This window comes from Chroicocephalus ridibundus, chromosome 1 (genome assembly GCF_963924245.1).
Source record: "Chroicocephalus ridibundus chromosome 1, bChrRid1.1, whole genome shotgun sequence".
Lineage (NCBI taxonomy): Eukaryota > Metazoa > Chordata > Aves > Charadriiformes > Laridae > Chroicocephalus > Chroicocephalus ridibundus.
The window spans coordinates 70,407,365-70,433,279 of NC_086284.1; the positions used below are offsets into that span (position 1 = coordinate 70,407,365).

Genomic DNA, 25,915 nt, shown 5'->3' on the forward strand with positions numbered 1-25,915 from the left:
TGCATGGCTGTAGCTGTGTGCTGTTGACATTTTCTTTATAATATGCCACCTTCTTTTCAGAAGCGTATCAGTCACCCATAAAACATACGTTCTGATTTAAAGCATAGTTAAAAGGTCTGCTTAGCGGAAGGAGAAGTTTTGCTAAGTATAAAAATGATTGCTTTGACAAAATGGAGAATAATGTGGCATTATCAAAGAGAACTCACTTTTTCTTTCTTTTTTTTTTTTTTTGGTTTTGTATAACATGCATAACTCTCGGTACCCTTAGATTTAAAAGACTTTTAGAAAAAGACATTTAAAAAATTGGAAGTCCCCTAAAAGATTGTTTCTTTCATTATCTTGACAAACCTTGAAAAGTAGTTTCTGTGCCTGCATAGTGATTATGTTTCAGAAACAGTTCTTAGAGATTTTATTATGTGCTGAAACATATGTTTATAAAAAAGACTATAACCTGGTGGAAAAAGTGTCTTATAATAATAAACCTGTCGATGGGCCATATGCTGCCATCAGTATGTTTGAAAAAAAAAAAAGAAATAAATTCTTCTACAAGTGTTAAGTAAGTTTACAGCCCGAGTGTTAAGTTAGGGTCAGACTGTGACTGGCCCTCTGTGGATTGAGAGGGGGAGGAAAGCCCGTGCGGAACCCTCCTCATGCTCTTTTCATTAGCTCACGCAGCGGACGGTGAGGTGGAGCTGGGTAGCATCCCTTCCCAAAAGGCAGTGGAGGCTCTTCGAGCTCTGTGGGAGACCAAGAGAGGTCCTCCTCCTGTGGCTTGCCTTGGCGCTCCGCAGGTTTGTGCCGACTCAGCACAGGGCTGTGTATTCTGTAAAACTTGGCTGCACTTTGCACGCTCTCTTCGGAGAAGAGCAAACCTCTGAGGTAGATTATCTGCATTTAAGAGGTGGCAGAACAGATATATGAAGCCAGTACAAATAGAGCTCTGATAACTGTGCGACTGGATGAGAAATGTGGAAAAAACTTCAGTTCTTACTATCTACTGGGTAGATAATTTATATTTTATGGATTTTTTTTTCCTGCACATATCACCATTTTTGTTTTTTCAATGTAGGCGATGTGGTCATGGCAAAATCTTTTGTTTCTGAAGAGCAAAAGTAAGATGCAGTATCTCAGTCATTCTCAAAAAGCACTTCTGTGTGGGATCAGTGTTTGGTAAATGTAGACACTTTCAGGCCTATTCTACTTTGGATGCACTCGCGTAGCTCCTGTGAATGGGAGTCATGCATGTGTGCGTCTCAAGAAGAATAGGTCTCTTTGTAACTGAGGCACTTTCTGTGTAAAAACATACTTCACCGAGAAGTGTTTTTAATGTTCTAATGTTTTCCACCACTGATCAGCTGTGCACCGCTTTGTTTTCCTGGCAACTCGGCAGGTGACGGTCATTGTCAAAGGAAATATCAAAGATTAAGGAGAATTGTTTAAAGTAGTTGACCATGCTGAAGGCTGTGTCAAGAGATGCATGGGGTTGCCATAGTATCTGTTATCAAAAACAAGATTGTGAACAGAGCAGTCCCCATCAGCAGTGAGTTCCTTACCCACAGTCTTTCCAGGGTTCATCAAAGCTTTTAGTTTGCTCAGGGGAAATTTACTTCTTGAGGGCTGAGATCTTCCCCCTGGGTTTTCCTGCCCAGAAGTCTAATGAGGTATGTTGTGTCTATGTGTACCAGGCTCCCAGTCTGGAAAAGGGCCTTGGAGACCGAGGGAGTAGAGCAAGGAGAGGGAATAAACTGCAGAAGAAGCAGCCAGACCCCAGCCCAGAGTTTGCAATCGCTGTGGAAATGGAAATGGAAAACAGATTGGATCAGTAATTCATGGAGGAGGGGGTGCTTGGGAGTTATGTGGATGTTCCCTGGGAAAATTCTCATGCGCATCAGAGAGTAAGGCTAAGTATGGACTGAAGGAGTAGTAGGACGACAGTAAGTCTCGGGTAGAAACCATCTGTGCCTGGTGTGTGCTTACCTTTCCAGGAAAGGCACTTTGGTACTGACAAGGCTTGGAAGCACCCTGGGACCATTCCTCTTCAGCCTGGTGAAATGTAGCTCCTCCGTGGAGACTGTAAAGTCCAGATAAGTTCTTACACCCAGTTGGACCTGAGGGAAGGGTCCTGGGCTTCAGCGCTGCCTGCAGAGCAGAGCTGATGAGGTGATTGAGGAGCCTGCAGTGGGCCAGGCTGGCTTGCCTACAGGACATACAAGCCAACATGTGGTGTTAACAACTGCAGCGCTCAGAATTTGCACAAACCCACATTCAGTAATAAAATAGCCTGCAACTAGTCAAAGGCGCCAGTAGTAGCCAAGCAAATTTGGAATGTCTAAGCCAACCATTTTTAAGTTATGATGAGCCAAAAAAAATTAGGAAACAGTCCAAGAAATGAAGAACACCTCACTTTTCTGGAACTCATATCTCCAAGATGCCTTGGCTGATGTACCTCAAACTTTCCAGAGAAGCTTTCCTTGGCACAAGACCATGACTGTGAAATTGCATGTGACTGGGTTTTACTTTGTTGAAGTTACGAAGGTTAAAACCGGATTTTGTTATAGGAAAGCTAATCTCTCCATTAGAAGTATTTCTGCATAGTTGATATTCATTCCATCTTAATTGTTCGCTGCTATTTCTTGTTCAGGCAGATTGTATTTTTGCTATTTATTTCAGTTGTGTTTTTTTTAAAGGGTAAATTCAGAGCAGTATAGCTTGGAGCCAACTTGTGCACAGCTATATACCAGGCATATGCAGTAAGGCAGAAGCATTGGTCCTATATCCAGTGGAGAAAGAACCACAGTTATAGTCCTGCTCCCACCCGACTATCACTGAAGAGCTTTTTGGAGTGTCTGGTTTGAGAGCTCCCTGTTTAATAGATCTTTTCCCTCTCTGCTTGGTAGAAGAGGGTGTCTCTGTTGGCCTACTTATACTCTCACCTCCAGGTGAAAGATGTTGCTGGTTGATGGCCATCTTGTCATTTGGAGTTTCCCTAATGGCAGCTCTGGCTGTGGAAAGCCATGAAGGTGGCAATAGCCTAAGATTGGTATCAGTGTTCTCCACGTGTCCTCTTGAGCTGCTCTTTGTTATTTCTAAAAATCTGTAGCCTGAAATGCCTAGCTGCCAAAATTGCAAAATTTCAGATACGTATTAGAAAATATAGAGAAAAGGTTTGTGGGCTTGGAAGTGCTTTTTAATTTTCAAGTTAGGGGTCCCTTAGCTGTGACTTAATTCTGTATAGGAGTGAGACCTGTTATGCACCAGCCCTTTCCTCTGCTCCGGGAGCTGTTCTCTGAATGATATGCAATTGCAGATACTTGCTATTGTTAGATGGAACCAAACGAGCAAAGGTCTCTAAATACGCTGTATTTAAAGACACCGAATTAATCTGACTAAATCACTTTATAGACAGAGTGAGCAGGACTGGAACAGATGTCAAGCTGGAATGAGCCCTCACCCTGAGGCAGGGGCTGAGAGCGTTTGAAGTCGATGCTCGACTGTATTTTTCTTTCCAGGGCTCGAGTTTAAAAGAGCCAGGAGAGACTCGGCAGAAGTCAGGAGGTGCCGTTGATGACTGTTTGGTAGGACTCTTTCAGGCAGGATCACCCAGCACCTGCTGGGCTCTGCAGCTCAGGAGGCCAGGAGGTGCTCCATGTCTTTGTCCTGTTTGCCATCTCTACTGGTGCTAGCATCCGCAGCAGAGGGACGCTACTGCATCTTGCCTAACGCACCCCACACCGAAGATACAGTTGTCTGTCAAGATACAGTAGATTATTGTGGGTTAATTCCTGAAAAAGGGTGTCTGTATAAAATAGGTTTTCTATTTGCTCAGGCGTTTTATTATTAGGAGCACTAAAACAACCAACAGAGCCAGCTAAAAATCAGTCTGCCGCTGTATAGGCAGCCAATGCAAAGAATGCGGGGTGGGTGTAATGTGATCACAGCTGCTTAAACCAGTGATCAGATACACTGCTGCAGCCTGCAAAAGCTGCGAGCAGCACAGAAACCCCGCTGAAAACTCCTGGACCACGGAATTAAAATAATTAAGCCTTGCAGTCACTGGAATATATGTTGCTCTTGCAAGGTCGTCATGAGATAAATAAGGGCACAGCTAGAGCACACCGTATATGTGGGACTTTGCATTTGTCGTGTGTGATGCAGAGGCTCTTTATTTTTCTAAAACAATAACTAGTTGCAGTTGAAAGCGCCCTGAGGATTCTTCATGTGGTGACAGCACCAAAACCACAGCCATCAAAGAGGAAATGCAAAGCAAAATATATAGATCAGGATGTATTTTTGATTCCTGAGCTAGTTCAAGTGTCACTGCACGGTGCTGTAGTGCTCTGCATATAGAGCCTCCCTGGACGATTTCTTCAGTAAGCGGGGCCTGGATGGAGAAGATCACCTCAATGAATTTTTATCTTCTTGGCATTTCTAGAAATAGTGTGCCTGCACTCTTCAGACTGCAGAGCTGCAAAGCTTTGAGTTACTACTGGTGCTGCTCCATCCTGTGCTTGCAGATGAAAGTTTCCAAGGAGTCTCGTAAAGCCCCTTGCGCCAGCTGAGCGAAGGGATAGAAAACTGCATAGCCTGTGACCCTGCAATGTTATAGTATTGTCTACTGCTGCAGTAACCCCTGCTGTGTTTGGAAGGTCTCGGGCATGCCAGCACCATGTCTAATCGGTCAAGCAGCCAAGAGTAATTCATAGCCTTGACTGCCGAGAAATTCGGCATGGCTAAGATAGATATCTGATCCAGCTCAAGAAAGTAAAGTCCTCTTTCTGCAGTAGTTTGCTTTTTGATAGTGCCACTTTAACTCTGTTTCTGAATTTGCTCGCTTATTTTCTAAAGAATAGTGAAAGGGTATGATGCTTTAAAATAACTAAAATACCCCTCATTAAATCCTTGATATTATTTCCTTATTTGCTGACTTTTAATATTTTAAGTAAATGGGGCAGGAATATTAACAGACAATGATATAGCTACGCAAAGACAATAAAGCTGTTGGATGGACACTGCTGGAGTTTTGTGACTCAAAACTGTATTATAAGTGTAGAATGGACCCAGTAAGTACATGTGATAGAGTAGGAAGTCTTCCTTACCTTACCTGTATTCAAGTCAGCCTCTTTATATGCGATTTCCATACCTCCTCCCACCCCTGCTATTGTTTGGAATCGGCTATAAAGCAGAACTGTGGTCAGTAAAACAGAGCAACAAGAGTTGCTCATTACCCCGCTGTCCAAGTTTCTCAGAAAGTAATATTTGATACCACATCAGTTCCACTGCGGTTTTGGGATATAAAGTGAAATTGAATTTTTTGTTCAGATCCGCTAAACAAAAGAGCTGTATTTTTGTTCTTTGAAATGCAATACCTTTTTTAACCAAGAGATTCCCCTGATTTTCCATCCAGCTGAAGTGATGTTACAAAAGAAGAAAATTGCAAGTCCCATGTACTCAGGAAATACTCAGGAAAATGTCAAGTGACTTGGAAACAGGGATGCTGAATAAAAGTGTCATCAAGATAAAGACAGATTGGGTCAAGACTTGGCAGCAGTGGTGACTGGTTCATAGGTCTTGGAGATGGTTCAGAATAGGGATACTACTTCTCCTGAGGTTTTGGAAATCAGGAGGTTGGTTACAGTGGCATGGTGATGCTGGAGGAAACCCAGGACTGTAATCTGGAGTCGCCAGTCACTGGCTGAAATGTTGGAGAAATAGTAGCTGTAGAGAGAGTGCACAGAGTACATAAAGTAATTATTACAGTAACAATGTTAGATTTTTCCAAGAAAGACAGTGCTTTTAGAAAGCAAATGTCGTGTACTAAAAGTCTATTTTTTCCCCGATTTTCTGATGCCCAGGCCAAGTGAAATTGATTTTAAGCTAAAGACACCGATGTGCCTGTTTCTTACAGCAGCGTGCTTGGCAGAAAAGTGATACGTTAGAATTCACATAAACTTGGATTCTCTGACTCCTGGAAAGGAAACTGTATACGTTACCCACTGACGGAAACGTCGGTTCCTCTACAGCGTGCCCTTGGGCATGTTCTGTTTAAGTGACTTGAAAATATGTGATTATTCTTCATGTGCTTGTCTATACTCAGTTTCTTTACAGACACCATGACATCTATAGTATCTGCAGTCTGGGGTACTGCTTTTGCCATAGGTTTTAATGGTTATCTCCACTTACTAAAAAAACTAAGCAGAGATCTTGACATGGTGATGGTGTGGAAGGTTTAACAGACAAAATTGTTATTTGGATTTGGTGATAAAGTTAAAAAACACTTCAAAGAAATCAAGCTTCCCGTTTGCTTGATCTGAGCCATACAGATTCTTTTCCTTTAATTTCTGTTCCCTCATCGTATAAAACTATGTAAGTCTGCTCATTCTTTCATCAAAAATGATTCAGACCTGAGGGACACTTGTAATTTGAAAGTAATTAGTAAATAAGTCAGATAAATACTATCCATTGAGAATTGTGAAAGCACATTGGATAGGATTCTTAAAGAGCTGTATCAAATTTGAACAATTAAAGCTTAAAAAAATTATCAGTAGTTAGTATGATAAGTCCATTTCATCATAAATTAGTTCCCTGTTAATAATTTCTGCTGCTTTCGGAGCAATCTGAAGAGATTTAGCAATCTCAAAAAGCAGTTAGAAGAAAGAGAAAATCTGTAACTACTGCTCGTTTAAGAGAAGCTCAGTGGTGCTCATTTTCTTATGCTGAAGTAAAAAAAAACCCGGCTTCTGCGGCTGCAGCAGAATTGGACTCTTTAAGTGGAAAAGCAGAATGTGAGGTACAAGATACGTTTAAATAAATGTGGTTTGTAAGTAGACGAGTCTACCACTGCTTATAAATTCATCTTAATATCTTTGTATTCCTCTACTTAAATGTCACTTCAGGATGGTGAGATGCTACAGGATTCTGCTGTAGCTTTGTATCGGCGCCAGGGGTGGGGTAACGGGAACACACGGAGCTGTGCCATTCCTCCCTGGGAATAACCTGGTGTCTCTCATGACCCTCCGGGGTCTGTTAGAGGTAATATCAGATTTCATATTTGGGGTTTTTATATCGTACAATTCACTAGTTACTAGAAGTACTATGAAATTATACCATGTATTACAATAAAGTGCAAGTTACAATGAATTAAAGAAATACACTATTCCTACATAGAGTTCCTTCTGCTTTATTGGCTTGGTAAATTCTGTTTAATCATCACCAAACTGGGTTTGGTGATTTACTACTAGTGGCAGGTTTCCTACCAGTGAGTGTGGATTACCGGGACTTCGCTGTACTACCTCATGTCCAGATATAGATTCGCAAGAATTTTAGTCTTTTACCACAGCAGAGCAGGCACGACAGAATGTTTTGAACAGATACTGAAAAATCTGAGAAGTTTGGAGTAGACTGAAGACAACTGAAGACCAGAACAAGAGTCTCATCACTGCTTGGCGTCATTTGTGATTGCTGCCAGTATATCTTTTTGCATTTTTATACCCATATTTAGCATGAACTTCAATGCATTTTTCTCCAACAGTAAAAAAACCCGACAACCTGATGTAAGTAGGAAAATTTTGCTTTGCTTGTAGTCATCCTGTGTAGTACACCCTATACCTGCTATAGCGGTTTTAACTGTTAGTAAAACATCTCTACTAACATATGCTAACTAGAAATATAGATGCAAATCAGGAAATAAAAGCGAGAATCATGAAAATGTTAGAAACGTTAAGCATTAGCTTTTAGATCCGACTCAATGTTGTTTTTTTCCCCTATTTATTTAGTGTCTGAACAGGATTGAAGCAGGACTAAACCCCATCAGTTGAATAGGTTTGACAGGATTGGGTGTTGCTAAGGAATCAATCTATGTTAAAACAAAGATTTCTTTTTTGGAACAGTCTCTTTTTATGTTGGCAGAGAAAACCTTCTTCTGATTGATTTAGGGCAGTGAATTGGCTTCATTTTCTTACTTGCCCTCTGCCTTTAGCACTTAAAAGCTGCAGACCTGGATTGGGGCTGTGTTTTGCTGGGCGATAAGGGGTAAAACCACATAAAAGTTTATCTCCGTCCTCGCAAACTTTTTTCCCGATTCTCCATATGGTTGGCTCGAGCGTTGCCGGTAGCCTTCCTAAGTGGCAGATGGTGCCGTGGTGAGGGAAAACTCACGTTTTCTGAGAAGGCCATGAACCTGGAGAGAAGCAAGCACTGGCTCAGAAGAGGTTCAGCTACTCCTTCCCACAGCCGGGAGGGAGTCTGTTCCCATGGGTGCTGAGTTGCCAGCATGCAGCAAAGGAGAAAAGGAGAGGAGAGGGAGAAAGAAAAAATTCAGGCACGTCTGACATCTTGCTGAGAGGATGGCTGCGCTCAGTGCCGGGCAAGAGGATGTGCTTCATCCCCATCTTCTAAGCAGATGCATCTTCATCCTCTAAGCAGAGGGTGCGGAAAGACGGGCAGGGGGTTTGCATGTCTTAGCTACTTAACAGCACTCTTAGGAGGAGGGCTTTTTAATGAAATCAGTGATATTTCAAAGGCCTGCCTGTTGGCTGAAAACCAAAAAATAGGACGTAGCCAGCATTTGAAATACTAACAAATATTTTAATTAAAATTTTGAGAATCCCACCTGCTGAAGAATTGAAGGAAGGGAATGTATTACATGTATACTGATTAGCTTCAGACTTCAAAGACAGTGTTTAAATGGAGACTTTCCTCTTGAGGTAAAGGCATGGCAACAACCTCTCCCAAGTATCTTAGTAAGAAAACCATTTACTCTTTCGTAGATTCACCTGTAGTAGCCTGTAGATCTCAAAATACAAGGTTTTAGATTCCATTGTCTCTTATGGTGGTGAAAATTAGCATCAAATGGTAATTTCACAGTTGTATCCATTAAGGATGGGCTCAGAATCTTATCCTGCCGTTTCAACTTCTGTAACAAAAACAACTAATGCAAATAATCTTGCAAATTAGCTGTCTCTGTCTTCCCTCTCACCTCAGTTTCTCACTGTTTTAATGGTGTCGGAGCTTTCAGAGACCCTAAATTTTTTTCTGCTACCTTCCACCTTGTAAAGTTATTTGTACTTGTAGAGAGTGAATGGCCAGCTCTGGCAGAGAGAATTTCTTGTGCGCTGCTCATGGGCACTAATGACTGCACAAAGGGGAAAGCTATGAAGAATCCAACCAACAACGTTGATTTCATTGTCACTATTCCTCATACTGGTTTCATGATGGTAGTTCTTACAGATCCTGTTTCCCTGCAACATTTCCAGACAGGTAGGATTCAGGTTTTAGTGGTTTGTGTCAGGTTACAAACAGCTGTATCCCCCACAGAAGAGGTTTCTGTTGATCTAGTCATAGTTTAAACTAATACCGCCCTGAGCCATGCATAAAACAGTGCCAGAATGGAGGAGAAAAAGAAAAGAAAAATAAAGAACTTAAATACTAATACCACTTTATTTTGCTTTATGAAGCCAAACAAAACATCCCAGCTAGTGTAGGTTGGCTTATCATCAGCATAGTCATGTTAAGTATTAAAATATACAAAAAAGAGGGAAAAAATCATTCCAGTCCAGGAAACTTCAATTTTGAATTGTATTTGTAATGTAACAAGGGCTAAACTGACTTCATCCTTCAGTTTGGCAGGCATTCTTTCAGGGTGAAACTCTTCATTCAAGCTTTTAGCCTAGAGCAAATAAGCCTACAGAAGGCATGTGTCTTGTATGTATGTATATGAGTGTATAGGAAGGAGACATTAGCAATGATAATTTTCTAAATGCTCTCTTACAATTATGCTGCTAACATAAACGAGTAAGAATTGGCACTGAGATAAAGCTGAGAAATAAGGAACAATTTATTTACTATTGTTCTTTTTTAGAGTTTTAAAACAAGGGCTTGCATGCTTTCTGGAACAAATGTAAAAAGACGAAGTAGATTCTAATAGAAAAAGTTAGTAAGAAAAAGCAAAGCAAAACACGGTGCCTATAGGACTTGCTTTATTGGAACATACAGCAGAAACGTACTCTGCAGATGTAAAATTTACTGCTATAATGAGATATGGATAATCATGAGATATGGATAATCAGTATATCTCGGAAACGTTGTTGCTTTAGAGTGGAAAATCAAAATCCTCCAACCCTTTCTGCCTGGAAGAGTTTGTGAGTTTGGTCAAGTTTTTTGTGATAGGATTGAAACAGACCTTTTGTAACTGCGCTCTCTGTTCACGCGCGTGTTAGTATAAACGCTTCCTTCTTTCAGGAAGCAATTCAGATTGCCCTTTTTCAGTGCAATTACTGCTGTGTTAAGTTCAAGTAATATAGCATCTAAAAACATTTATGGAGCAAAGAAAAGAAGCCTTTTATTCTAACCTTGCCAAGAGCAGAAATAAAATGAGCTGTTGTGCTGGAAGTGTAGAACTGCATGAGGATTTGTAACGTCCTATTTCTCGTGGTTTAGTCTTGTGTGCAGCCTGAGATTTGTGTGATTTAATGAGACTGTGATTCGTTTATCCTGTCAAGCTTTAAATAAAAAACCCTCAAAGCACTTCCTTCCTTTTTTGAATTATGTGTTTTTGCAAGTACGATATCAAAAGCTGTCCCTTAAAAAGAGGGAGGGGAACAAAATACAGTTGTGTGTGTTGGCTGGGTTTTTTTTTTTTTCTTATGCTTTATTAGACACTGAGTAGACTATCCATTTCTCTGCATCTCTCTCTCTTTTTTGGGGGGCATTAAGAGATTCCTGCCATCATGTTCAGCTACACGTGACATCAGAACATAGGCATGGGCTGCTCCTGAACTGCGCTTTTGCAAGGGGAGAGGGATTAAAACCTCCTCCTGTGGGCGGGGAAGGATCAGTCCCATGGAAAGCCAGGCTGTGCTTATGATGGGCAGTAACTCCTGCTTGTGCTGTGGGTCTTCAGGCACCAAACCGTGCCCGTACTTTGGAGCATCTCTGCATGAGGTGTGAAGTGACTTGACATTCACAGGGTAAAAGAGGGGAAAATAGGTGCAGCTATTTTGAATATTAATGCACTGCAAAACTCAGTCGGAGGGTGTCCTGGTGCACAGGGTGGGAGCAGAGCAAGGGCCGTGCCCCACCTGCGAGGGGCGCCATTGGTGCACCCCCCCCGGGGTCCCCTTTCCCGCACAGGGGGATGGCAGGAAGCAGCACATTGACCTGGGAAGGGCTGCCCAGAAGGAAGAGGGAAAGGCACAGCGTGGGTCCTGCTGCTCTCCCAGACCACCCATCTGTTACAGGAGCCTGGCGGCTTCTTTCTCATGGGTTGCTTGAAGAAATAGGTAGGATGCTTTGGGCCAGAGCCTGCCCTCGGCAGGAGCAGGGACCACTCGGTGTTTTCCCAGATGGAAGGAGGTCATCAGAGGGAAGGATGTGATCATTCTGGTGGGAGGAAGTTTTTTCTTCCAGCTCTCCCCCCTCTCGGGTGTCCCAACCTCTGGCAGGTGGTGTTTTGCTCTTTGGGCATGGTTTCTCCTCAGTCTCTCTGCCGCTCGCCCCTGCCTTCCTGCCTCTCCACGCTGCTCTGCAGCCAGGCTTCCTTCCCGCCCGGACCAGCCTCCCCCAGCCCTTGCGCCTTCCTCCCTATGTGGCGTGCTCGCTTCCTCCTCATTGACCTCACCTCGGCAATAAAAGTGAATACATTAATAAGGTGGTTATGTGTGAACGGAGGATGCGCAAGTAAGAACTACTGAGGTGTGAGAGTGCGGCCAGCTGGGATGGGGTTTGTGCAAAGCTGGATCCCGCCGTCATTGTCCAGTGGCATTCTGAATTTCACTTTGGATAAGTGACTTGCCAGTCTCTTTGGATATTTGCAGTGGATTTATACTGATGTAGATATAGGGGTTTATTTTTTTTTTTTCCCTGGTGCTTGGATCAAGAGGCAGCGTTGTGACAGCTGAAATGTGACCAAAACCCGTTCAAAACAGCCAACTGGTAGTTCTGCAAGGGCAGTAAAGGTACCTTAGCTGCTTCTCTACTATTTGTGTGCGAGGAAATGCTAGGGATTATGGCCAAAGTGGTGGTTTCTGCACCCATGTCCCACAGGAGAACCAAGCACTGCTGACATTTGCTGTGACTCGAAGCAAGCCTCAAACCTTTGTATCTTGGTGTGAACAGGGCCAGGGCACAGCAGAGGTATGGCAAGAGCAGATAGCAAAAAAAGGGGGCCAGAAGTAGGTGAGGCTGAGTGCAGGTAGTACATGGCTATGTGAGGGGCTCCTTGAGAGGCTGTAAGGGCTGAGTTGAGTTATGTTGTGAAAATTGCTTATTTTCAGCACAACTATGTGACACTTCTGCCCCTTTGTAGTTTGGATTGAAGAGTCTGGAAGTGATTTACACTGAAGTTGTGCTGGATTTCACATGCAGTCATATGCAGTAGTTTTCCTATAGAAACCCTCGGTTACGGGAACAAGACTGTGGTCGGCTCGTAACCAGTCTGTAAAAGACAAAGAGGTTGCGTTGCCTCCCCTGACCTGAAGCTTGGGAGGAAATTCTGGCGGGAGTGTTGAATCCCGGTGTGTATGTGAGTAAGAGCCGCTGTCATGGCTCCTGAGAAAAGATGCTGCAAGCTGGGTAGGCGGAGGTTGACCTGAGAGGTGCAGTCAGTCACTGCGAAGCCAACTTTTCCCTGGCCCTTGATGCTGTGATGAACGTTTCCATTGGCAGTGGGAAAGCCTGCATGTGAAGGCTAAGAGCTGGTATGGTTATTTTTACTTCTCTCCTGTCAGCCCACACTCCTGTAACCTGTATGTGGTCTCTGGGCTGTGCAGGCGGCACTGTGGGCTGTAGGAAAGTGATAGCTGGCTTCCATGCCAGGCAGCTTGAACTTGATGATGGAGCGCGGAGAGTGGGTATCAGATGCGTAGAAGATAGCTTTGACCTCCCACTAAAGCCTGGAGATTTATGCATCTAAGCCCCCATGCTCCTACAGAATAATCTAGGACACGTTCCTTGGCAGCAGCCCCACTGAGCATTTCTCCAGCTGCCGGGTTGCCAGCTCGAGTGAGTTTTACTGCAAGTCTCACTATATTTGGTAATTTTCTTCCAGCCTGAGCTCCTGGAAATGGGTCATTAGTAAAAATAAAAAATAATTAAAAAAAAAAAAAAGCCACTCTACCTCCACCCACTTTAACTTGAAATCCTAGGTTTTATCAGAGAAGCTGAGAACAGGCATGCTGCCTGCCTGCATCCCCAGAAGCAAACAAGAACCTGAGACTCCCACTTCCCAAATGCCCTGTCTTGAGACGCTTGACTCGCGTTTAAAGGGTGATTCAGGTTAGCAGTACCATCATACCTCCCAAGGAGACTTCCCTAAGAAGATAACTAAATGTGGGTTAAGAAGCCACAGAGCAATACTGAAAAAAAGAAAAATTAAAAAAATCCTGCTTCTGAGTTGTTTGGATGTTTGTTCTTTTGTTTCAGAAGACATTCCCTTATGTTGCCACAAATAATGCTGAATGCAGCTTTACTCCTCTGAAAATAACATTGAAGGAAGGAGCCAGATTTATTGGGCCTAACAAGGAAGTTGTCCAAAAGAGATTCATTAATTAGGAGGCCTAATCACAACCAATAAGACAAGTGCCCAGGCCATCAACAGACTAATATACATCTTTTGGCAGTCACCACTCCCCACAGGCTTGCCTGTCTGTTGCTGCCTACTGTATGGCTTGCGCCGCAGAAATTATGTGATAATGCAAAACCAATTTGGCACTTCCCACATGAGAGGGTGAGTGTGTTTCCCCACCCTGGAAACGCAGCCTCCAGCTGTCTTGCCCTATGCCAGAGGTTTCTTAATACCCTGGAATTAGCTGACTAAGAGATGAAGCAACCAAAGGAGCATTTGCTATCTGTTCAGGCCGCCTAAGCTTTCCATCATATAAACCCTGGTCCGATTCCCAGCCCTTTGGGAACGGTTGCCCACTGCTAACATTTGCTACCCCACATAACCCCGAGGTGACCTTCTTGCTGCAAAGCTGCAGCCAAGAAAAACCCTGTTTAACATAACAGTGCGCAGCTTAGGACATCAACTTGAACCGTCCTGACCTCTGAGCTGCTGGGGTCTGTACAAATTAATTTAACAATAGACAGTGTTGAAAGGGAGGAATGTTTCAAAGGAATGAAAAAGAATAAAAATCTCCCTCGTCCATCTCTTCTCATTTAAGAAATAGTCAGGAGGCCTACTTCAGAAAAATTAAAAGTGCTCCTTGTTGCAAAACAATGGGCTATAGAAGGGGAGGGGGAACACATTGGTTTCTTGCATCTTAGCGCAGCGAAATGAAATTTCCCATAAATGGATGCTGCTTTTGGAAAATCGGCCTTCAATTTCCACTGGGGAATTGGCTTTATTTCCTGGGATCCTTCAAAGATCCCCTTGGGGTTTGCCTTTCTTTTTCATAGCTGCTGCTGGTACTTCTATTAAGCAAATAAATAAGTCTCCCCTTTCTGCCCACTTCACCGGTTTGTACCTTGCCTCATGCTTTCCATGGCTTTGATGCAAATGACGTGTCTGGGTAAGAAGGCGGCCCCTCTCCATATGGTGCTTGGAGCTTAAATCAGTTAATGATTGAAAAAGCCCATCAGATAGGAGATATGTAGCAAAATGAGATCATCAGCTGCAAACAAGCTTTATTACTTCTGCTGAACAGTAACCTGCGTTGGGTTAAGTCTTGGTGGCTTTCCCCAGGTGCGGACTTGCTCCTCTGGTCCTCCTTAGCTGGAGCTTTGACTCAGGCAGTCTCGTTGTTTGTAAGTAGGGGAGGATTATTGCAGCAGGGGTGGTGAAGTTGGAGACAATAAGCAACATTAATGGTAATTTGAAAAGTTGTGTGGAATTGCTTTGGCAGTTTGAAAGCTGTATGATGAGCACAGATGAGAGGGGTGGAAGTTTCTTCCTGAAGCGTCCAGTGGACTTCAATAATTACATCTATGAAACCACCTGTTTTGCTTTATTTAGATAGTGTAATTCGTTACGATCATAATTTCTGGTTTCCTACACAAATGTTTTTCTCTTTGCAGTTGAGCTGCGCTTCCTTCAGGACCACAGGGCATGAGCCCAAGCACATCCCCAGGTGGTACCGAGGGAGATTCATTCCCCAGTGAGCAGCAGAGGGTTCTGCTGCCAGCGGGGGGTGGGAAGCCTGTGGAGGGGCTGCCCTCTCCTCCCAGACCTTCCCAAAGCCGGGGGACCGTGAGTTGTGAGAAGCTGCAGGGGCTGAGGGGGAGAGGACCGCATGGTTAGTGCAGAGGGAGAAAAGATAAACGGATATTTCTCTGGCCTTACTGCGGCTTTCCACACGCAGCCTTCAAGATCCTGTGAGGTTGTAGAGGTCCTCGTGCAACTAATACAGTAATGACCTTGAATTTGCTTCCAGCTCAGCTGTACTGCTGGAGGACAAGGCTTTTCTTGTGAGGAAAAAAACATTAAAGCAGCACAGAGATTTGCCTGCATAGCTCCGGTCTTCAAGAGATTTGAGTATCCTTTTTGAGGCCCCTCTTGCAACAAGGGATTGTAGATAAGCTTCTGCAGTAGTTAATGTGTAAAGTTTTGGGATTTATTCTCACTGGTGCCTCTCCTTTTGCTTCCAGTGTTGACAGAAATACTGCTGTATGCTAATTTTTTTGTTTTACACAGTTCATTTCTTTGCTGCACGAAAAAGGTAATCGTGTGCATGCTCCTGTGTGCACAATGACCAAGGCGAGCGTGCTTTCTGACCTGAGTGTTAGGGGGGAAAAAAATTCATTTGCTTTGATTTAAAAATAATTAATAATGCAACTCATTCTTTTTTTCAGATTGTAACCCGAATATAAAATTTAGGAGTCCAGACTAATTCTTCGTGCTGAGGCAGTCTGCTGCACCAAGCACATGTGATCACAGACAATTAGAAACTTCCGTAGACTCACACCTGAGTTAAGACTAAACCCTTTCTATTTCTTACCACCTTCTCGTTATAAGATAGAACAAAGCTTGGAAAAAATTGAGAAAAAAGTGAGATTTTCTTATGGATTATGTTTAAATTGTGTTTGTACTTGTTACGTGACTCAGTGGAAAATATTAGTGACCTCTTCCTTTATAGCTTCAACTTCCTGCAAGCTTCTCTGTTAAAAAGATTCTGCAAGATGCTTCCTTTGCGGATCCTGTAAGAAGTGTATATTCAGCAGGAGAAACATCTGACTGAGCAAAGTCTAACTTACGCAGTGGTTTGGAAGCCACGTGTTGAAAAGTGCTGGGGAAACACAGCAGGGAAAATGATAAAAAGGGATGAAAGCAGTTCAGACGGGTGAAGAATGCTGATTTAAAAATGCAAACCATCTGAACACTGAGGAGTGGGCAGGTTGCAATAACTTTAGGGCAGACCGAAGTTGCACAACAGTCACATGCTGTCAGTCGACTCCCCCGGGACGTGGCCTGTAGTGATCTAAAATTGGAAAGGGTTGGGGGGAGCGTCGAGGTGCTGCAGAGAGCAATCTTGCAGCAGCAGCAGAGAGCGAGTAGGAAATGGGTCAGTTGGAGTAATAGCTTTTTTTCCATGTGGTTTCTGCGAGCCAAGCCAAACGTGTGTGGAGCACAGGGTTATCGCACTCGTGAATGTTTTGGTTTTTTTTTTTTTCCCCAGTGTATTAGAAATGGAATGTGTTTGCAGTGGAATTTGGTCATCCAAGTGTGATGTGAATCCTCTCTCTCTGTTTGGACGCTGCCTCGAGTCCCAAAGTCAGCATGCTGTTTCTAATGTTCTAGGCTTTGTCTAGATCATTAAAATAAGCTGTGTTTGGAAATGCAATGCTGTGGCCTCGCATTCCCAGGAGGTCAGCAGAAATGCTAGCCTGAACTATCCCTGCTAATACCACCTGCGGTTTGTTCTCGCCTCTGCATTGTGGTGGGCAATCTCCTCGTTTCTGCTGAAACAACTGGATGTGTGACCACACTGAAGGGGATAAAAGGGCTGACCCAGTTTAAAAAAAACACAAACCAAACCAAACAAAAAACCCTCGCTAACATATATTTCAACACACTAACCCCCTGCTGTATCAGTTTACTGGTCCAGTTTGTAATATGCCGGCTCTGTACACAGGGGTGCTGGTGGCGGCGGAGGCACGGTGCAGGAAGGAGGGACAGAGAGGAGAACGCTTCACACCACTCTTTTAGATGTGAAAACACAGCCGTAGTTACAGCTTCGGTCTAAACTTTGCGCTTAGCTTTGATGTAGTTCAGCAGCTTGGGGAAGGGTAATAGTGTCTGGTGACTCTGGTTTTGGTCCCTCCTGGTGGTCAGGTATAAGCAGGCGGCATGTTATCAGAGGTGTGTCAGCTGTGTGTGCTGTGCGGATGCGGTGTGATGAGATGGTGGCTCCTGAGGCGCAAGCTGTTAATGAAACCCAAGCTGGCCCCGGCTCCGTTTTTCCCTTTTGTGATCGCAGCTGGCTGGTACAAGTGGCTCTTAAGTCCCACTATTAAGCGGTCATTGAAACAAATGGGGTTAGAAACAAAACTCCAGAAGAAGGGGTTTATTTTTAATCCAGATCAGGTAAGTGATCTGTCACTAAGCAGTACCCTGAGTTACATTGCGCTGTAGCAACTGAGGCTGACAGTAACTATGGTTCAGGGAGGTGAACGACAAGGGATATAAGGTATGGCTGAACTTTCTTCAGCCAGGTTTGCCACCGATGCCCACACCACTTGATGAAGCAACTGAGTTCGTGTAAGGGCATAGTGTGCATGATGGTCCGGCAGTGTGTTAGCGTATTTTCCTTGGAACACAGCCCCCTCAGTCAGACTTTATTTTGTTTTGGACCATGCATCCCTTCAGTAATGCACAAAGCTGTCCAAAATCCCCAGGTATTAGTAGAGCACAGATTTCCAAGTCTAGGTGTGACATTCCCAAACCACCTCCTTTATGTAAATCTCTTGCATTATCCTAAAGGCATGTATTTAGTTAGTTGTGCCATCCATCCCCCTATTTGGAAAATGCAAACCCCTCACACCTTGACGTGCAGAACTCCTTCGTGCCACCTCGCTGTGCGTGGAGCATCCGTAGCAGAGCCACAACAGTCGCGCTCTCATTTGGGTCTGATCCTGGGCTGCACTCCCCAGCAAATGATGTGGCCCACTGACGCTGTGCCAGTTCATACCAGCTGAGGAAAAGAAAAGGCTCCCCTCCAACCCAACAGTGTGGTGCTCTTCCCTGCTCCCCCTCGAGGATATATATCCACAGAGCACTGTCTTTCCGGGGCAGGGGGCAGAGGAGGGCTGTCCAGCTGAGAGTTTGTGCTCCCTGCCTGGTCCCTTTGGGGACAGGCTTGCTGGCAGTCCCACTGCCTGAGGACTTGCAGTGGCAGAAGCGAAGACGGATGATATTGTCCCCACTGCGCATACAGCCAGGCAGTGGTTTTGCTTTTGCTCTGTATAGCAAAAGCTATATGTTTTTGCCCTGTATTTGCTACACCCTGTATAGCAGAGGCAGGCAGGCACATGATCTCCCCGAAGGCAGGATCCAGTGTTACTGTAGAAACTGGCCACCAGCTTCTTTTGTAGCTAGCAGCTGTCACTGTGTGGTTACAGCCAAAGCGTGTCACTCCTACAGTGTCTGCAGGCTCTGGAGTTTGTTTCTGCTTCTGAATCCTCCGTGCTACAGCTTGGAGATTAATTCTGCGCCTTCTATCAAAGCGTGTTAAGATATTTCTGAAATGTATCTATTTTTAGAGCCATTCTTGATTAATATTTGACGTTCTTTCCAGGTTTCATTTTCCTTCACCAATACTTCAAGGCACAGAGGAGCTGGTAAAGGCATTGCCATGAAACCGAACTTGAAGCAGTGGAAACAACTCATGCTGTTTGGGATCTTTGCATGGGGTCTGCTTTTCCTGGTGATATTCATCTATTTCACAGATAGCAACACTGCTGAACCGGTTCCCAGTTCCTTTTCTTACATTGAAACTAAGAGGCTTCTGCCCCTTCAGGGCAAGCAGAGAGTCATCATGGGAGCCATACATGATCCATCATTCTCTGAAACCATCGACGGGAACGAGGTACTTCTTAATGAAGATCTCTTAGGTACATTTAAATCGGGGACTGGAAGTATTAAGAAATGGACTGATTTGGAAGATGCCTTTAGGAATGAAGATGAACTTTTTCCATCCCAGGTAGGAAGAAAATCAAAAAGCGCTTTCTACCAAGTGAATGACGATTATTTATTTGCTGCTGGTCAGCCTCGGCCACACAACCACCTACAAGAGATAGCAAAATTCATCTCAGCTGATGAGGATAATCCAAAAGTAAATATTTTACAGAACAACTGGAGCCATCAGAGAAGAATGAGGAGGAGGAGCATAAAGCATAGGAGAAGCCAGCTGCTTGACGAATCTGATGACTGGGATGGGCTATATCCCACAATGTCGAAATCCTTTCTTTACAAGCTTTGGAAAGGGGATGTCTCTTCCAAGATGCTAAACCCTCGACTGCAGAAGGCGATGAAAGATTATTTGAGCACCAATAAGCATGGGGTGCGGTTCAAGGGGAAACGAAACTCCAAGTTGACAGGAGACCAGCTATTCTGCGAGCTAAAAGAAAGGGTGAATGTGAAAACAATAGATGGCAAGGAGGCTCCCTTCTCCACTCTTGGATGGGAAAAGCACGTTCCCCAAATTCCACTGGGCAAATTGTATACACATGGTTTTGGGAGCTGTGCCGTAGTTATGTCTGCTGGTGCAATACTGAACTCCTCTCTAGGGGATGAAATAGGTGGGTGAAATGCATCTGTTCATGTGCATGTATGTGTACATGTGTGTATTCATGTTTGTCTTTCAAAGGGTCCGTTCTTCCCAAGCATAGGTCTGTAAAGCTGGTTGTTCTCTCTTACATAAGTGTGAGCTTTTGGACTTCAGTGAAGCTGTCCCCTTTCAGGACAATATGACTGAATGGAACATCAGGCCTGAAGTCATAATTTGATTCAAAGAAAACAGTGATGCCTTCTTATCATATTGCAGCTATAAAATATAAAGGAGGCACTGGTTTTATCACATCTGCCATATTTGACATTTTGCTGCAACATGTGCTTATTTCTTCAGCAGATTAGAGCCATGTTCAGGTTTTATTCTGCAAAGCTTTATTGTACCTGTCCATGTTTTGTGGTGGCTCACAGAGAAACTGCTTGTGGTGTTGCTATGCCAGACTGAACTTTGTCTCCATGCCAAGAACCAGTAGAGCATCCTTTTCATCTCTTGCATGTTTCGAGTTCAGACACAGAGAATTCAGACCCTTGAGAAGCCTCATGTGCTGAGGTCAAGTCCCCTGACCTCTTTTCCAAGGGTGAATTTAAATGAGTTGAAGTATCTCCTCCCATTCATTTTTCCATTGCTGCGCTGAGTCAGTGAGGTTACGGATGTTCTGAGATGTCAGCGTTACACAGAATTCCCCACTCAAAGGTGGGAGTTTTGTGGTAGTTGTTCAGAAAAGGATTGTGGAGCCATATAACTAATCCAGGTCAGGTTTTTTGGTGTGGGTTGTTTTTTTTTTTCTTTCCCCCAAAATAAGTATTACTACTCATTTTAACATCTCAGTAGTTCTTCATTTTAGTAGTACATGTGCAGTATGCTAAGAGCTATGAAAGAAGGATGAAATGCATGTCTCAAACTTGCTTCTGGAGCAAGAAGAGTTATCTCCTTCAGGTCTCTATAAAAACCTTTTGATGTGCACTCATTAATCCTCCCATCTTCCAGGACTTCACATCCCAATACCTGCTTCATTGCACTGTATCATCTCTTTGACACAGATGGGTTTCCTTTAAATCTCTGGGATATATTAGAGCTGCTATCATTATCAAACTACTCCAATAGGCTTCCAGCACAGCACGGGTGCCTGGCCTGGCCAGCCTGCAGCTAAAATCACACCCGGGTAACCCCCAATTTCACTGGAGGCCCCACTGATGTAGACATCTTTGGGGTGAAATAGCTAAACAGTTCCTCCCTGAACTTGGCTGAAACAAAATCATCTTGTGTCGCTGCTCCCCAGTACACCCAATTTACACTGGTACAGATTAATGCTGTACTGGAGATTGAATGGCACACTGTGACATGCTTATATATTTGTATGTTACAGCGTGCACCGTGACATATTTGCACACTCAGGTGCAGCCCAGGTGTGGGCTTTGGTGCTTGACGTGGTACCTGGTGCCTGAATGCTCCAGTGTGTACACATTCTCTCGTGACCACTCTCAGCACAGAAAGCTCATGCTGTTCTCTGAGGAATAGCTTTTGATTTAATTGGAAATCGTCATCTGATGCCACCTAAAGGGAAGAGGTGCTCTTCGGTAAGGCCTGCACTGAAGTTTCAGATCTCCTCCTACCTGTTGTACAGGAAAGAGCGTGGGGCAGCAGGAGTCACAGAAGATTTTTTTCTAAGTGTCTTCCAGGCTGTGGTCAGGTAGTTGTGAGCGAGCAGAGAATTTGGCCCAGAACTGGGGGGGGAACAACTGACTGCTTGCAACCACGCCAGAAGGGCCTGGTGCAAACCCATGGGTCTTAGTGGTCAGTGCCCCTCCTGGGAAGTGCTGATATACTGGAGACATCGTGCCAGTGTTTCCCATTTAAAATGGAAAACGGAAGCTCCAGCATCTGTTTGTATTATTATTTCCATAGGGAAGAAGTTATGCTTCCCCTGCAGAGTCCAGCTAGGATGTGTTACAGCTGAGCTCTTGGCCTCGCCTTTCCACCTCCCCTCCAGTCCTTGAAAAAGTGAGGAGTCCAACCAGGAAGAGAAAGATCAGACCGTTCAAGATGCTGTTTTTCCTTGTGCATGCACAGCTTTAGGAGAAGACTATCCTCTCCCAAAGCTGGCACCAGGACTACCAGCTCTTGGTTGAAAATGCAAGCAGACCTGCCAGTTTGGAGGCACCTCGGGCAGCTCTGGTGGTGCCTGGCACCCGTGCTGAGCTCCTCCGTATCCTCTGATACGCACTGCAAACTCAGCATCATTGGGGATGAGTTCTGGTTTTTGGGCCGTGGGCTGTACAGCCTTGGTTGATGAAGTTGCTGCAGGCAAAAGGCTTTTACTATTTATCCTCCCGAAAGAAAAAAAAAAAAAGACGAGAGCAGCCGCAGAGGACCTTTCTCTTGATAGGCCTTTAGCTCCCTCTTCTGTGCTCCTATTAGAAATGCAGACAGAAATGTTATTTTGTGTTCTGCCTTTTGCCCTTCTCTCTCCCACCCCTTGGACTGTTTCTGAATGAAACTAGGCGTGGAAATACTGTGCAAGTACAGCAAAGACTCCCATCGTGATCATGCAGTTTAATGGGAGACACAGTTATTTTGGCATCATCAGGAAGGGATCTGCGATCAAACCCCAAACTTCTTATCTCTTTAAAATGTTTATCTCACAATGCTTAATAAGATTAAAATCAGTTGACTTAAAATCAGCTGTTATCAGTGTTAGGCTGTAGGGGGTTTTTTTGTGTGTTGTGGGGGTTTTTTTTGTGTGTGTATGGTTGGACTCGATGATCTCAAAGGTCCTTTCTAACCATGAAGATTCTATGATTCTATGTTTCTATTTCCTGATCATGTATTTTATGGTGAAGGAAAGGTGTTTACTCTTGATATGAAGAACCAGCATGAATAACGTTGGAAATGCAGCACACTGCCTCTCAAATTATGAGACATAAAATTCCCATTTCCCGACCTGATTCCCAGTTCTCAGTCAACAGATTGTCAAAAAGTTGTCAAATGCGGGTCCAAATTTATGTTCTTAAGTTCATAAGCAGGTTTCAGGTATAAAGGACCTTTTGTTTTTCTTCTCCAAAAATGTGGAGTACCTGGATCTTCTATTGACTTTGTGTCCTCTAGCTCCTACACAATCAAGATGCTTATATTTAGGCAGATGAAGGCTAGGTGTTGAGACTAGGGTTGTCCCTGCATAGGGACATAGAAAAAGCCTCCGCTCCTTCTTGGCTTCTGAGGAGTTGGGCTTGGTAGGCATTTGGCAAAAAGCTGTCTTTTCAGACACAACATGTTTAAGCAGGCAAGCATGGCTGAGATTGGGCTGCCAGCTTCACGTCACACAACATTTTCTTGTCTGGAGTACAAGAAGCGTGGAGTAAAGGTGTGAAAGGGCAAAAGATCCCAGTTTGATGGGATCAGGCCTGAACTCCATTGGAGCATGTTGGTTATCTTTGGAAACTTCTGCTGCCTCCGTTTTTTTGAGCTACAGGCAACCACATTTCAAGTGACTAGAGATAAACAGCTGTATAAACTACCTGTGGGTTAAGGCATTACATGCCCATTTTGGCCTGATCATATTCTCTGCTTCCATCAATAGAAGGGACAAAAGTATACCAAATGGGGGGCCATGGACAGAGACAGTGTGTTTCTGGACAGTGGATATAACGTTTTACTCTTCCTCGCACCTTTTGGGCTTTGAAATTCCCTTAAAAGAAGCACTGGGAGGGTGATTATCCAGCGGAGGCTTGCACATAGTGTCTACCCTTGACCCACACTTGACCTATAGCTGCTTTCTATTCTGCGTGACTCCGAGGTCAACAGCTCGTGGGGAAACTTTGACAGTTCAGCTCTGTTAGATCTTTGCTACCAAGGGTTCCTCAGGTTTCTGTGTGTGAGCAGGTTTGCGGGCTGACTTCCCTACAGGGACTTGTACTGACCTTGAGAATAGGCGTGACTAATAGGTTTGGGGTAGTCTGAGATTTTCAAGTATTATAAAATACTGTGAAGCACAAGCTTATGGTTAAGCATTGTTATTCATTCAAATGTGCAATTAACATGCTTTTGCATGGAGTAATTCTTTGTAAATTTTGCAATAGAAATATCGAGCAATTGTGTGTACTTGGTGTACTAATAACCTTCCCACACTAAGTTTATCCAATTAAGAGAAACATTTAAGTATTGCAAGCTAAATTAATAGATGATTCTGAACTCTTTTTCCGCTGGATTTTAATAATGTTAATAACATATGGCAGATGCAAGAGGATTTTTGTTTGCGCACAGTAGAATGTTTATCATCCTTAGAATATCAAGATTAGGAGAAATAAGTTTTACATTAGATCTTTTTTTTTTATTTTACTGTTTTATATTACTAAGAAAAACAATTTACCTCCTCATTTATGCCCCTAGATTCTCACGATGCTGTTCTAAGATTTAATTCTGCTCCAACACGTGGCTATGAAAAAGATGTTGGAAATAAAACAACCATGCGGATCATTAACTCTCAGGTAAGATCTTCCTTTTGTGCATTCAAGTCAATGTCACTTCCATACGATATGACATTAAATTAATAACTTCTGAGAAAAGTGTTGGGTAATCTGTGAAACAGCTAGTCATTTAACGGTCAAGGTGTGGAGCAGGTAGAAGTTCTCCCTTACAGGGATGTTCACACTGCTGTCAGCTTGGAGTGATTGCAGTAGTCACTTGATAACCGTGTTTCAAAGAATTGGTTTGTAAAGTTTCTCATGTGTCCTACATCTGTAAAGGCTCTGCAGGACGCCAGAGCCGTCAGTACAGAAGACCTTCACCACGCTGCCTCTGGGATCGTCACAAAGTCCAGGCTGTGGGGATCCCAAAGCTCTTTTCTCATATTCGCTGGTTCCTCAATTATTTCCTTGCTGGAAGGCGAAAGAAATGGGAACTAAGTTGTCTTAATACCTAACTTTAGACAAGTCACCGTTCTTGAAAAATTTGCAATGAACTAGTAAAAAACTTAAATGTACACTGGATAATCCATGGAAGGTGAGTTTGTTCATCTGAATAGAAACAGAAGATGGAATTTTCTGCATATGGGTGTCAACAAATAATTGTACATTGAGCTATAGTGACACCTTATGGTTAAGAGTAGTTTTTCAATTTTGAAAAAAACCTGAACTCTGGTCTTGGGCAAACCAAGCCTCTCCTCTTGATGAAATGCAGCCAAAAAGCAAGAACAGAATTACAGTGAAATTTTATGACATATTGAAATGGTGAGTTTAATTAGTCAACAGCAGTAGCATGATTGGCCATGTAGCGTGCTCTACACATTCTGATTCTTGCTGAATGAGAGCAAAATTCTTATTCTTATGATTTATTTTTTTCTTCCTCTTCTTTGGGTGACTGCGCGTGCAAAGTCCATCCTTGGTGCGTGTGTTCTCTCTGTGTGGAAGCTCACGTTCTTTGCCACCGCAGAGAGGACTGTTCACTGTCATTCCCTTCACACTTGTTTTGGAGCTCTTTGTGAGGCTGTAGGGCAGACTAGATCTCTGAAGTGATCTGGGTCAAATATGCCCCCTTTCTTTTGCTCAGGGGAAGAAAGTAGAAATATCTTACTCTGGATTTAGTGCCGAAATTAAGGTATCAGAGAACATTGATCTTAATGTAATTTATTTTTCTTCCTTTTTTTGATTTCTTTTTTTTTTTTTTTGACTGTTCTTTGTTTTACTGTTAGCCTAAACGTCCTGGTTTTTGACCATGCCTAAATTCCTGTGCTGGCCAAAGAGGAGGGTTTAGAAACTTTTATTTAGTTGACTAGTCTCACTAGGCTCCCTGTAGGAGAAGAGGGAAATGCCTCCAGGGACTGAGCTGACTTTATTAGCTCCCCAGCAAATTCAGGGAGATTAAGCAGGTAAGTTAGTTGCTCTCTGCTGCTTGCAGCAGGCTGAGGTCCTCCTGGCTCCCAGAGCTGCTGCAGTACGCTCCTGTCAGGCTGGTAATGGAGGGCCCCTTGGTCTTCTCTGCTGCGCTGTACATTGCTTGTTCTCCACAAGGCCCCTCAAGAAAACACAGGACATGGCTAAAATTCAGGCCAGGTCAGCTCACACAGCATCCTCACAAACATATTCTCACCACTTTTCTGCCCATTCAAAGAGGTCAGAAGCCACCTGTGTGATGCTCTGGCCACTGGCTGAGAAACTGGCCTTTCCCCTCCTAAGAGTGAAATCTGCGCAGCCCACTTGATA

General features: G+C 43.7%; 1 protein-coding gene across 2 annotated transcripts in view; it reads left to right on the plus strand.

The window, feature by feature from the left end:
• The window catches only part of ST6GAL2 (ST6 beta-galactoside alpha-2,6-sialyltransferase 2), a 185,943-nt gene that overhangs the window by 138,534 nt on the left and 21,494 nt on the right, over positions 1 to 25,915 (plus strand). For both annotated transcript variants that reach the window (XM_063338718.1, XM_063338728.1), the window contains exons 2-3: positions 18,726 to 19,728; positions 24,105 to 24,202. In XM_063338718.1, coding sequence (XP_063194788.1) covers positions 18,783 to 19,728; positions 24,105 to 24,202 — 1,044 coding nt within the window. In that variant the 5' untranslated portion in view covers positions 18,726 to 18,782. The remainder of the gene's footprint in view (positions 1 to 18,725; positions 19,729 to 24,104; positions 24,203 to 25,915) is intronic.